The sequence below is a fragment of the Gossypium hirsutum genome, chromosome A13 (assembly GCF_007990345.1).
Source record: "Gossypium hirsutum isolate 1008001.06 chromosome A13, Gossypium_hirsutum_v2.1, whole genome shotgun sequence".
Classification (NCBI taxonomy): Eukaryota; Viridiplantae; Streptophyta; class Magnoliopsida; order Malvales; family Malvaceae; genus Gossypium; species Gossypium hirsutum.
This window is the reverse complement of record NC_053436.1, coordinates 104,507,571-104,522,358: the sequence shown is the minus strand read 5'-3', so window position 1 is coordinate 104,522,358 and position 14,788 is coordinate 104,507,571. Positions and strand designations below refer to the sequence as shown.

At 32.3% G+C, this 14,788-nt stretch overlaps 2 protein-coding genes across 3 annotated transcripts; one reads left to right on the top strand and one right to left on the bottom strand.

Annotated features, from left to right (window-relative positions):
* The first annotated feature begins 3,580 nt into the window (after positions 1–3,580).
* Positions 3,581–5,161, top strand: LOC107894794 (bidirectional sugar transporter SWEET17). The gene is made up of 6 exons (XM_016820008.2): positions 3,581–3,848; positions 3,939–3,975; positions 4,057–4,267; positions 4,376–4,537; positions 4,626–4,745; positions 4,858–5,161. The coding sequence occupies exons 1-6, from the start codon at positions 3,815–3,817 to the stop codon at positions 5,029–5,031; spliced, it is 738 nt and encodes a 245-aa protein (XP_016675497.1). The 5' UTR covers positions 3,581–3,814; the 3' UTR covers positions 5,032–5,161.
* Positions 5,162–12,806: 7,645 nt separating this feature from the next.
* Positions 12,807–14,531, bottom strand: LOC107893286 (dormancy-associated protein homolog 3). 2 transcript variants are annotated; one of them, XM_016818230.2, is made up of 3 exons: positions 14,178–14,531; positions 13,762–13,920; positions 12,807–13,104 (listed from the first exon to the last, which is right to left on the bottom strand). In XM_016818230.2, the coding sequence occupies exons 1-3, from the start codon at positions 14,290–14,292 to the stop codon at positions 12,998–13,000; spliced, it is 381 nt and encodes a 126-aa protein (XP_016673719.1). In that variant the 5' UTR covers positions 14,293–14,531; the 3' UTR covers positions 12,807–12,997. The 2 variants fall into 2 exon arrangements, with proteins under 2 accessions (XP_016673719.1, XP_016673720.1); XM_016818231.2 differs by having other exon boundaries at positions 13,778–13,920.
* Positions 14,532–14,788: the final 257 nt, after the last annotated feature.

Genomic DNA, 14,788 nt, shown 5'->3' with positions numbered 1-14,788 from the left:
CCCTGGACAAGATGATCCACGAAACATGCTGGGATTAATTGAAAGGGATTTTCAGAATGTCAGTATAAATGTCATTGACAAAGAAGCTGGTGCAAGTAAAGATGTCTCAAGGATACGCCCTTGCCCTCCTGGTTTCATGTTGAACAATTGGATTGCTGAGGAGCTTCTTGTAATTTATAAGCCTTCAGAGTAATGCTAAACATCAACCTTCTATTGTGTCCTTAGATATAATGGAATTCTTTTGTAGGAGCTTGCATTCGCTCTTTATCATTTAAGTGAATATCAATGAAGATGCATTTTGTCACGATTTTTCGCATTATCACTAATTTCATAATCATTTTCTCATTTCATAGCCTATCCTTACATTTGCCTCATTGCCATGATATAACATTTTGTTTGTTGTTTCCAATACTTGGATGTCCCCCGATAGCTTCCTTTTCCATTCAACTTTCAGGTGCTCAGATATTGACGACATGAATAAGCCCGTTACGAATCTTGAAATTGATTTTGAGAAGGCTGTTTGCTTAGGAGAATTTGAAGCCGAAGAAAATGCTGAAGATTATGTCTCGTCTCCTGAATTGTTAAGAATGGTGGAACAAGAGGATAAACAGGTTCTGCCACACCAAAATTAAACCCAAAACCCAAAATCTTAACTACCCAAAGCTCAATTTACATCAAAACCCCAATGGCCCAAACCCTAAGCCCAAATCAAAATAAAAAACCTAGCCCACAACTTAAACTTTTCTCAACTAGCCACTCATTTTCCACCACCAACTCCACTAGCCACACCTTCTCCACCACCAAATCCACTAGCCACACTTGCTCCATTACCTACTCCACTAACCACACTTGCTCCACCACCACTTGTACCTACAAATGAAGACATAAACAATAAAAAAAATATTTTGTAAATGGCTATATAAGCCTTCTCATATTTTGTAAAAGGAGGGGGGATTTTTTTGGAGAGTTTTTGGGAGAGAAAGTTATTGTAAAGGATTTTTGGAGAGGTTTCTTTTTAAAGTAATTAAGGAGAAGAGTTATTGTGAAGGCTAGTTTTTTTGGAGATTAATCAAAGATCAAAGCAAAAGAGGTTTCTTTGTCTATTCTCATTTTAAGTTCTTTGTTTACTTATTGTTTTCCTTTCAATCTTATTTTGTTTCTTTTATATGAAAGTAAAAAATAAAAGGAGGAAGCTTACCCATTTTTACCGAAAAAGTTTTTTTGAGGTCCGGCTGCCGTGTACGGTGGCGCCGGCGGCGGTCCGGCAACCGGACGATGGCCGGCCTTGTGGCCGAAAATCACCCACCCTCTCCCTCTCTTTTTTTGTTATTATTATATTTTTTAATATTATATTATATATATTCTTTTAATATATTAGATATATTTTAAATTTTATATTACGTATATATATATTTTATATTAGGTGAATGTAATGGGTGAGGAAAGCTACTATGAGTAGGATATCTACTAGCTTAGCTGCCCATAACTCTTATGGGTATTGTTATAAAAATGAAATCTAACATTCACTATATTTACTTTTATAAAATGTTTAGTGTCATATTTGCATTTTGAAAATATCTAATGTAATATTTGAATTTTTAATATATATTTTATTATGATATTTATATTTTAATAAAATATTTAATATATGTTTTATTATGGTACATGGTGTTATCAATATTAGTAAATTGCTAAATTGACCAATGAAAATTTGACATGTAGAATTTTTTTTTTAAATCATGAAGTTCACATGGATGATATAATATTGTGTGAAAAACTAAATAAACAAAAAAAAAGAATTAAAAAATAAATAACTAAACATATGGTTAATAAAAAAAAAGAAGTAAATACTAAATTTACATTAAAATACTTGTATTTTCATGGATAATAAAAAATATTATTTAAAAATCAATTAAAGATATTACTTCAAATGGAAAAAAATTGAGAAGGTGATACCATTTGCTTAAATGGAGGAGATGTCATTTTTGCTTATATAAGTTTAATATTTACTTCTTCTTTTTTATATAGGTTTAATATGTTTAGTTTTTCACATAATATTATCCATGTGAACTTGATGATTTAGAAAAACATTCTACATGTTGAATTTTCATTGGTCGATTCAACAATTTACTAACATTGTTAGCACCATGTACCAAAATAAAACACATATTGAAAGTTCAAGTACCACATTGGACATTTATAAAATACATATACATATTGGACATTTTATGAAAGTATAGATACCATAACAAAAATACATATTTATAATTCAAGTACCACATTGAACATTTTCAAAATACAAATACCACATTAGACATTTTATAAAAATATTTCTAAGCTTTAGTCAAATTTTTACTAAAAAGAATTATGTTGTTGTTAAAATCTTTTTTTGGGTACATTATCAAATAGCTAATTGAGTTGAGTTGATAAGACGAAAATGTAAAAAAATCGAGATAATTCATTAAGGGACTCAAATTCTACTTTGATCAAACGTATTCATCAACTATTGGCAAGGGGACGAGTCCAATATATTTCTAGAGAAAAAAAATAAAGTTACAGATATCTAACGAAAATAGCTTGTAGCTATGACAATGAACTTAAATTGTTTGATTCATTCCTTAATTATGTTTTTATCAACAAAAAAATGAATCAAATTGAGTTATATAATATATTAAATGTAATTAAGGATATCCTTATGTAATTTACTTTAAAAAAATACCAAAAAATATTATATAGTCAAAATCAATTGTTTTAAAAATAATTTTATTTTTATTTTCTTAATTGTCACGGTGTGCAATATCTAGTTAATAAATGAAAGAAATAAAAAATAAATTGAGAAGATTTTGCAAGATACTAATATCGCAAATACAGACCACAGATAATATTTGGACAGTTTTATCTTCAAACACTATCCAAAATTAAATTATCTGCATTTCAACAGATATCTTGTCCACCCATCGCTGCTCTTTCATGGCTCATCCTTTATTCAAATCACCATCATTTTTTATATGCAAGAATTATTTTTTGTGAGAGTGGAAATTGTTGAGTATTATGATTGGTGTTTTTAGGTTGGGAGAATCGGGTATTTATAATATATGATTACTGTTTAACGAAGTGACATTAATACTTATATTGTTCTAGACTTAATGCGTTCATTGATCTACTTGCTTGACTTCGTAACATTTACCTTGAACACTTAGAGATATGCAAGTGGACTCGTGAGCCCCTTGTAAGGCTCCCAAACTGGGCTTAAAACCCTCCTCTTGAGTCACGGGTCAATAGTTCAAATTTTAGTTCAGATTTCAGATCCGTAACGGGAAATAGCATTACATAAATATAAATTATTGGAGGTTTACGTAAAAACATTTACGCTAAACAACTCTAAACAAAATTATTAATTTCTAAAAAACCCCTTTGCGGCTTTGAATTGGCCCCTCCACCTTCTTTATATTAACCAATAAAAATATCTAAAATTAACACAGGTCAAATCGACGACTTTTCGTCATCCAATCATGTCTCACTGAAAGCGGTCCCTCCACATCAATAAAATATCTAAAATTAACGCCGGCCAAATCGACGACTTTTCTTCTTCCAATCATGTCTGGAGTATACATCACTGATTTTAATGCTATATATAAATAATACAACTATAAGTATGTATGTATGTATGCAATAAATATAGCACGATCCATACTATGTCATTAACTAACCTGACTGATATATACATATTTATATATTTTATCAGCGATTCCATCTGTCGATCGAGGAGTTGAGTTGTTTTTTCCTTGTCTTTTGGATCTGAATTCCAATCAAAATGCTTAGTTTAATCACCATTTTTGGGTTGCTAGGTAAATCCCAAAAACTCCATTTTCATCTTTTGCTGCATCAAAATCTCTTGCATGCATAGTATGAATGATTTGTTATTACATGTTTTTCAGGGAACATAACAACAGGTCTGGTTTACCTTGCTCCAGTGTAAGCTGAGGATTCATTACACAACTTAAGATCGGAACCATGTGTTTGTTTCATTGAATCATTTGATTTGCTGTCGTTCAGGAAAACGTTTTGGCACATCGTACAACGTGGATCGACCGAAGAATTCGAGAGTCTTCCGTATGTGGTGAAGCTATTAAATGGTTACATGTGGGTTTATTATGGAGTTGTGAAGCCCAATAGTATTCTGGTAGCCACTGTTAATGGCTTTGGTGCTGTCCTTGAGCTTGTATATGTCATCATCTTCCTAATCTTTGCACCTCCCAGAGCGAGAGTAAGAGCCATTAATCCTTAGCTAGATAGATGATATTATTAAGTCAAATGCATATTATATTTACTTAAATGAATGGAATCACTAACACCTTTGTTATGAAAATTTCAGGCCATAACTGCCGTACTTTTTGGTGTTTTGGATGTGGTGTTCCCAATAGCAGCTGTGTTGATAACTCAGATGTCCTGTAATAGAGAAATGCAGATAACTATTGCAGGCTTCTTGTCTCTGCTTTTCAGTGTACTTACCTATGGTTCACCTCTTTCTATCATGGTAACAATAATTTTCACCAGTAATGCTTGTATTATATGGTTATTATGGTTTTCCTACAATCAATAACGCTTGTAGTTGTGAAGTGCAGAAAACAGTAGTGAGAACAAAGAGTGTGGACTACATGCCTTTCCTCCTATCTTTCATCCTTTTCATCAATGGACTAACTTGGACTGTCTATGCTGTGCTTACTAGAGACTGGTTTATTGGAGTGAGTTCCCATCGCTTCTTTAATAGTTAACGGATTTGAGATAAGTCTCTTTAATTTATATATATTTAGATACTAATAGGGGAGACTTAACGATTTCTGATTTTGGTTATAGATACCAAATGGGAGTGGATTTGTGCTTGGAACAGCTCAGTTGGTACTCTATGCAATGTACTGGAAACCTGAGAAATCAAAGAGAACTTCATCTGATGATGGATGCCAAACTGAGAACCTCATAGCCCATTCTGCTCCACTGTTAGACAAAAATGAGAGCAGAGCTGAGGCTTAATTTCATTTAGCTTCTTAACGAAAATAACAATCCCAAAATGCAGGGTTTTCCACTTAATCAAAATGCATTTTCCATTCGAGTTTCAGTGTCATGTTTGTGTATTTTATCATTATTATAATTATGTTTGAGATATTTTATCTTTTATATATTTAATATTATTAGACATGACACTTTAGTCATCAAACACTTTCGTCGGACAACGAGTACTTTGCCAACAAATTTCTTTCAGAGGCATTGTTTACTCAGATTATGGGGACATCGAGTTATCACTATTTATATTAACGGAACCCTTTTCCCCTATTACCTGCATACCCTACAATGTCATATCATCCACTTATTTTGATCCTTTTAAGTGAAGCAATGAACCAATCAAAAATTACCATATGCATCTATAGACGTATTCCTATATAAATGGATCCCACCCCAACGAAGATAGAGGTAAGTAAACCATCCTTTCCAATCTCCCTCTTTATCCCTTTCGCAACTAGTTCACTAAGGACACCCAACACCCTAATCCACTGAATTGATCTCGCATCCATCACTCTCAGTTTTACCTCCAGACTTTTTATATCAACAAATATATTAATAATCCGCATTAAATAATTTTTTAAGGATGTCCATGTTTTCACAAATTCCAATTGAAAGCGTTTAATGCTATCTTACTTATGATCGATTCATCAAATGGTGCACCAGTGACGGAGAATCCAGTTCACCAAAACAAAAATGGCTACTCCATATCAGGGCTCTTGAGCTAAAATTGACAATATATAACTGCTAGCTAAATCTGCTCATGAGTTCCGTCTCAAGGCCTAGAGGTCTTTCTAAATATTGGACGGTTTGGTCCCGCCCGACCCCAACATTATATTATAAAATAATATTATATTAATTATATATGTTAAATAATTATTACATATATTTATATTTATATTTATATTAAATTGCTAATTCACTAACAATTAAATTTATTATCCAGTACATAAAAAATACTTACTCAACTAAGTAACTCAACTTAAAATATAAAATTTTAAAATTTATATTAATAAAATAAAATATTTACTATATTTATTTGTGTTCTTTAATATAATAAAATATTTATTATATTTATTTGTATTTTTTAAATATAAATACTTTTTAATGTGTTAGAAAATTTTTATTTTAATTTTTTTAGTGCATTTAGTGTATTAATTTTTAAAAAAATTAAATTTAAATAAAAATTAATCTAAAAATATTAAATATGAGTGGATCAGGTTGGATCCACATTTATTTTTGTAAAATCAAGTTAGGTTTGAATAAAAAAATACATCTATTTTTCAAACCAGATCTAAACTTAAAAAATTATCTAAATACCTTACATAGAATCCATCGGAACCCAACCCCACCATGAGCCCCAACATTTGAAATGCTACAAAAATTTAACCCAAACTCAATACCCAGTATCCACTCAAATCTATATAGCCTTTACTAGATTACATTTTGCAGAATGTTGGTGTCATTTGTTGAAGGAAACAGTTGGATAGTTTCCCGCTTGTCTTGTCTTCTTTGTCTTTGTTCTAAAAGTCCACCGGTTAGATTTGAAACATGGCTGTGTAGATGCAGAGAAAGCATCACAAAGTGAATTTAGAAAGATATGCTCGGATTAGAAAATTTAAGCTACCGATAAAAATAATAATGCATATTTAAGTTTGTTTTTATTAATTTTAGTTTTAAAATAGATAAATGATATTATTTCGTATTGAATTACTTCTATTATGTGGCGAAAAAAATGAGTAAATTCATGATTTTAAGTTGAATTTGAATATTAAGATTTCAAATGGTTGAACAAGCAAATGTATAGTAAATTTGTATTAGAAGCTTAATTTTAAATTAGGCGATATATAATTTGAACATTAAATGAAATTGAAATGAGAATGATATGAAAATAGAATTGAATTGAAACGGATCATGAAACTTGGTTTTTACCCTGTTACACTATGTTAGACTAAACCAGATATAATTGACATGTCATAGAGTCTTTATATCATAGAATTTAGATCTCCCCAATTCCCAGAGGGTCGAGGGAGAAAATGCCAAATTGGTCAGTTGTTATTATTGTTAGCCCCAATTCCTAAAGGGTCGTGGATAGTCCCAATTCCCAAAGGGTCGTGGACTATTCTGAAAGCCACCGTTGTCGAACAACTCGGGGTGGCGGATTTGTGTATCTGGTTATGAGTCTAAACTTTAGTACGAGATCTAAATTGAAAGAAAAGCAAAAATAAAATTTGAATTTATCTGAATTTCCATATTGTGCAAATTAATTTATTTACGCGATTTTGACCTTAATTAAAAAGTTTATTTTCTTTATTCAGTTTGTCAATATCAAAATATTAAATTTTATTAATATTATAATTTTCTTTTATTGTGATGTTATTAATAATATTTATAATCATGTTTTAATTTATTTCTATCATTTAATTTATGTTCAATACTTATGTAATGATTTATATGATATTAGCACCACTAAGCATAAAAATTGCTAAGCATACAATTTATCTATTTTTCCGTGCGCAGGTAGTTAGTTTCGATAGGTTGTTTTAACAGCATCCGAAGAACCGAAGATCAACTCAAATAATATTGGTGAAAAGTTTACTTTATAGTTGATATAAATGGCATGTACCTAGGTGTAAATATAAATAATATGTCATAAACTGAACTTAAATATTTTCATTATGTTTTCTTTGCTAGTACTTTATAACTAATGTTTTGGATGAAATAGTAAATCATAGAAATCTAGTTTATTGGTATGTTTTCAGAAATCGAAGTGTGAGAAATTGATTTGGGAGATAAATTGAATGTGATTACATTGTGAAATCTAAATTTTTGCAAGAGGTTTTACATAAAATAGGCAGAAATGCTGTCGAAATTTTTATGAAATAATTTTACCACTACATTTCCTTTTCAAAAAATAAAGAAGATAAAATGGAAAAGTGAGTTGCTTCGGCAACGAAATGTGGCATTTTATATTCAGATCCAACAATTGAGTCAATTATAAGGTATCAAAGTAAGAACGTTGACTTGGTAGATTGGAGTGCTAAGGAGACCTCCTTAAAAATGTTAGAGGTACGACAAACCAATGTGAAGCCTGTTGAATTATCATTGGGGATTACCAGCTATAAGAGAGGTGGGTTATGCATCAAACTTTATGGGAAAAGTGGTAATGCAAACTGGGTAGTTAAACAGAGTAAATGCTATGAGCGAGGTATGTAACAACCCAATTTTAGTGAAATCGGAATAGTGGTTTCGGGACCACAAATCCGAGTCCGAAAAATGAAATTATTTAAATTTCATAAAATGATAGGTATTATGATAGGAATATTGCATGAAAATTTTTATCGAAAAATTTTATCAATTATGTGTCTAATTATAAAAAGGACTAAATTGAATAAAAATTCAAAGTTGAATTCTAGTAGTTATAAGGATTAAATAGCTATAGAATTAAAAATGAGAACTCCTTATATGGTAATTAGACCATTGATGAAAAACATGTAGATATTTTTAATGAGTCATTCATGGAAAAATTGAAAAAGGTTAAAGACTAAATCGGAAATTGAATTAAATAAAGTATGATAAATGATTAAATAGAATTAAATCCATTTTATATCTTCTTCTTCTTCATAAAATACATGGAAACCCTAGGAGAGAAAAAGGAAATTTCTCAAGCTTAATTTGGTAAGTTCTATGTCTCATTTTTAGTGATTTTTATATTTTTGAGATCGGGAAAGCTTAATTTCTTTATTTTGGGGATTAAATTGAAAGAAAATCAAAGTTTATAAAATTACCCATGGATGAATATGCTGTAAATTGAAAGTTTTTGATAGATAAATCACTTTTACAAGGTGATTTTTAGTGAAAACAAGTGTAGGGACTAAATTGCAAGGTAGTGAAATTCTTGAAAAATTTCTGAAAATTATGAAATACATGTGCTGTAAAAGTTATATTGAAATTTTGAATAAGCTTGGAATAAGGAGTAAATTGCATGAATTTCAATTTCCAAGCCTAGGGAGGAAATTGGAATTAATCAAAAGTTTAGGGGCAAAATGGTACTTTTTCCTAAAATGTGAAGTGGGCTTGAGTGAATGTAAAAATCATAGAATTGATGATTAAATTTATTTATATAGATCCGGAAGTGTCGAACAAAGAAAAAGATCGAGGGAAAGAAAAAGTTTCGGATTAGTAGATACGATCAATTGTCGAGGTAAGTTCGTATAACTAAATTAAACATGTAAATGTGTTGAATTGATTATTGAATATTGTGCATTATGATTTTTAATTAGTATGTACATGTAATAAATCAATCTTGATTTGTGATTTACATGTAAATGATGAAATATTACATGAATCAGTTTGAATATTGATTTCCGATTGGACATGTGATTACCGTGTATATGAGATCCTGCATATGTTGCAGTAAAGGTTGTTTCGAAAGGGATAATCTTTTGATCTCATTATGAAAAGGAATGTAACCCGAAAGGGTGATACTTGAAAAGGATTTATGTACCCAAATGGTACAACTTGAAAAGGTTATGTACACTTTATGTGTACACTTGGAAAGGAACGGTATACTTTGTGTATACCATATGAAAAGAAAAGGTATACTTGGTGTATACCACTTGAAAAGGAAAGGTACACTATATGTGTACACTTGAAAATGTTATGTGCACATTGAATGTACAAATTGAAAAGGGTATCTACACTTCGTGTGTACCACTTGAAAAGGGAATGTGCACCTCGAGTGTACAACTAGAAAAAGAAAAGTCCATCGAAAATTCAAAAATTCAACGGAAATGTATTAACAAGTGAAATAATAAGAAATGATATGATGAGCTCATCTATACATAATAATGTTTTTGTGCTAACCAATTTTGATTGAATGATTGTGTATAGGTCATATTTGCTAGTTTGCTAAATTGATGGATAAATTGCTTTATGTGTGATTTACTTGTGATATATAAGTGGTAAGTGTAGTTTGGTTATATGGACTTGCTAAGCATATAATGCTTACTAGGTTTATTTTTCCTTGTTTTATAGTGCTCGAAGCTCGTGAAGGTTGGATCGGGTCGGAGTATCATCACACTATCAACTCCTTAATATTGGTATAAACGATAAACTCATTTTGATATAATGACATGTATAGGCTAATGAGGCCAAATGATGATGTAATATGTTTGTTTACAACTTAGCCATTGGAATGGCTAGTAATATATATTTTGTGGTAATGTGGTATGTTCATGTTCAACAAGATACAAATCACCTGTCATAAAACTTGATTTACAAACCAATGTAAAGGTAAGCTTTAAAGTATGTTTAAAAGTTGGAAATGTTAGATTGAATTATGGAAATTGGTTGAAATGAATGGTATATATTTATAAGTTTTCATGCAGGAAAATGGTTAAGCTTGGGTGAGAAATAGGGCTAGGAAATGGCCTTATTTCATCCACACAGATAAGACACACGAGCGTGTGTCTAGACCGTGTGTGACACACGGACAGCCCACGGGCGTGTGAAATAACCGTGTGTCCCCTGCATCTTTAAATATGAAGTCAGGATAGTACATGGGCAGAAAACACGGCCGTGTGTCAAAACCGTGTAAAAATGGCTTAAAAATGGTGAAAAATCAGTGTACCACATGGCCTAGCCACATGGGCGTGTGCCCAGGCCGTGTGCCCCTCTAATACTTAAGAAATTGCAAGTCAGAATTCCACACGGGCTGGCCACACGGTCATGGCATCCCCACAGGCTGGCCACACGGCCATGTCCTAGGCCACACAGGCGTGTGCCCCTATCTTCAAGGAAAAATTTTCAAAGTTGTTGGTTTAGTCCCGAACCATTTCCAAAGCATGTATTGGGCCCCATGGGCCCATATTAAGGACTTTAAGTTGAATATTTGAAAAGAATTGATTTGAAATGCATATTTATAACTCGATTTTGTATAAATGTTAGTGTATAAATCCGATAATGCCTTGTAACCTTATTCGGGTGACAGACACGGGTTAGGTGTGTTACAAGGTAAATCTTAAACAATTTCTTAGTGTTTTTCATTATGACTTACTGTTGGATTGCAAAGACACAAAGGCCTTTTTAAAGTTATGAAGCGGGTAAGTCAAGGGGCTTATAAACTAGAGTTAGCGGCAATAGTCAAAGTTAACCCGATGTTCAATATAGGTGTGTCGAAGCCTATTTGTGAGGATCAAATGGATCCTAATCGAGGCAAGTCACAATAGGGGCAAGTAAAAGCGGTGACCTTTTATGATCAAGATGTACAAAAGAGAAAAACAATTCGAGTTAGATGATGACAAAAACATAAGCAGAGGCAAATGTTTCGATGGGTAAAATTACCCAACAAAAAGAATGGTTGGAATCAACTAAGGCGTCGTGGCAATTCCAAAATGAGCTAGATCAATATCATTCTAAGGACGCACGAGGGTGTCGTGAAAATGGGTGGGGGAGAACATCATTGGCCATAGATCAAAGTCAATGACAAATACACATAGAGCGTCCCATGGAGATCAACTGATTAAATGAGGCTCATTTGACCCACTTGAACTGGCCCGACTCATAGAACATGCAGAGAAACCCATCTACTTAAAGCCTTAATGGCCAGTGAAACATTCAAATAAAATTAGAGTTACCATTGAATATTGTAAATCCTAATGGATAAGGTTGTATAGAGTTTAAATACCTTAGGACTTTCATCTTGTAGATAGGTTTTAATCTTGATTATTGATGTAATTTAAATTGTACCGTTGGATTTGTGAGAGTTCAACTATAAATAGAGGCCTTCCCCCTTATATGTAATAATTCCATTCAAAGTTATTGAATATATTCAAAAGCATTTACTCAAATACCTTGTGTGCATTGCTTTCTTGTACTTTTTCAATTCTTTCGTTGCTTCTTCACTTTGAGTTTGTTTTCACTTTATTTCAATGCCTTAGAGAATTTCTTTTATGAATTCTTATTTTCAAAAGTTAGGTTGACTTAGGCAAGTTTAAAGCTAAGTTTCTACCTAAAGCCACTCTGTTTGTGAGACTTAAGTTTTAGCCTTGTGACACTTGCATATTGATGAAATCTCCAAAGTTAGGATTTTCATATCTATTGATTTAGGATGAATTTATGTCTTTGTTTCAACTAAATTAAGACCAAACATGTCTTATTATGCAATCAAATTGATAAATAAATTAATAAATTTAAAAATATTCCAACATTTACATATATTCCATAAACATTTGGTTGATAACCTCATTTCCATCAACCATCACCAACAACTTATTTGTTCTACCATTAGCAATACAAGCACTATTAAATCCAAACATCACCTTAAGAGAAAAAGGACACCAAGGGCGAAGCTAGAGGGCTAGTAGAGGCTTTGCCCCATCTCTCCTAAAAATGAAAAAGTGTAGTTTAATCCTTTTAGAAATAGTAAAATTATAAATTAATTTATGATAAAATTACATTATATATTTCCCTCCTAATTAAATATGAAAAAAAATTATGTAACCCTTCAAAAATAATAAAATTATAAATTAATATATGATAAATTATATTTTGATCCCTTAACATTTTATAATTCAACTTCTACGGCTAACTTATCTCATTTTAACAAATTAGGAGATAGAGAGAAAAGAAAGAAAAAGCATACAAGGTGTAGCAAACCATGTTGGGACATTATAGTTATACCCTCTCTACATATATGATTTGCAGCTTTTCAGCGCCGTCTGCACATTATATATAATATACCATGATGATAAAAGTAGTTACATTGCCAAAACAAGTACACATAAATACATACATACATGCATGCAAAAAAAACAAAGTGGGCAAACTCTAATTAACATTATAAAGTTCAGCTGTATAAACGTAGAAACTATGCAAATTAATATTGACTTGTCGGCGAATTGGGGGATCAGCAGAGAGGAGAGGAGAGGTTCACATCTCACACGTCGTAAGGAGGAGCAAGGCTCCTACCTCCACCCTCCTTCCCCTTCTCGTATGCATCTGATGTTGACCTTCTCCGAAACCGATACGACTCTCTGCTTCCTCCTATACCACATTAACCCGTCATAAGTAAAGCTTTTATGAAATATGCTGGAATAGTCGACGTGGGACAAATGCACTAAATTTAGGGCAAGTACATTGGGAACTTTAATAATCGTACAACGACGACATCCATCAAAAAAAAAAAACGATGCTTCACAGAAATCTGCTACATAAAATAAAAGCCTTGTTATATGTAGCTTTGATATTTGACATCAATAGATGTACTTTGTTGAGACATTATACCCCACAAAAATAAATAAATAAATTTATAGCATACTAAATGGACCAAACTAGGCAGATGTATTTCTTTCCAAGTTTATATCATATTCATGCATTATTGCACGTCAACGAGGACCTTTTTGTCATTTCTCAACACTAGGACAAAAAACACGCTTGCCATCCACCTAATATTTCATTTATCTTTATCCATTTAAGAAACATACAAAGTTATCAAATGACATAATTACCCTCCTAAAGTCCGCTTATCATATAGCACGAATTACATTGACCGATCTACCCTTCAAACCTTCAATAGTCCCACCTCTAGTTACCTTACACAACCCCATTCCAACCTTTCCGGGGAGGATAGTTTTGGGGTTCAAGAACTAAACCAGGGACAAATTCGACAATCAGTGAGGAAATTATTTGTGTATATATTACCAGAAAAAGGAGATACCGGAGGAGTCGATTCGGCCGGCGAAACCGGAGGCGATCCGCTCTGGTAACGCGGCGATTTTACGATCATAATCGTACGTGTCACTTTCGTTGTTTCCTCCGGCGTCTCATCATTGTACGATCTCACACTCCCGCCATCGGTTTCTGATCATTACATCGTCGAACCAGATTAGGAAAAAAAAAAGACAAGTTAAACAATAAAACATCAAACGTGTTGAGGAAGACAATAAAGTTTCAATTCTATAACGCTTTCTTTTCTTTATTGGTAGCTGCTCGCCAGTTCAATTTACTTTTGGTGACAATTTTCGTTGTTTTTACTGAAAAATTATCGGTTTTTTATGCACGGATAAAGTAGTAAAGTGTGTCCCCGGAGAAGGAAGAGAAGTGGTCTAGCGTCGTACCCTTGGAGGAGTTAGAGCGGAAAGTGAAAGTGGAGTGCTTTCGGAGCTTGCCGAGACCATTATCGGGTCGAGGACCCGCAACGGTGTCGTCCCACAACTGGTCAAGTAGCCCCATAAATATGAGAAACTAACTCTAAGCAGGAGATCGGGGATCTTTGTTTAAAAAAATAACTCGATAGCCGGGAACAAGCAGTGAGTGAAGGAAGATATTTAACGACGAAATGAAATGAAGGGGAGGAGTAAAGGTCGAACAAGTTAGGATAAATCAAGGCCGTTGATTTAGATCGGAGAAAAAGTAGTGACATGGCAAATGGAAGGAGGGCACGTAGTTGAGGTTGGGGATAAGATCAGGTGGGACCAAAAGAAAAAAAAAAAAGGTCGCTTTAAATGAACCCAGCTTATAGATGTCTGTTTTACTTCATTTAGTAAATTCATATTATTTAAAATTATGTGTTTTATTTAATTAATTTAAATTAATTCCTTTTTTCGACTATCAAAATATCTAATTTATTTAGAATAATATGCTTATTGTGTAATTAAACATATGTTTACGACAAAAATATCTAACCAACATGTTATTAGGCAAACATTCAAATTATTTTTTTACATAA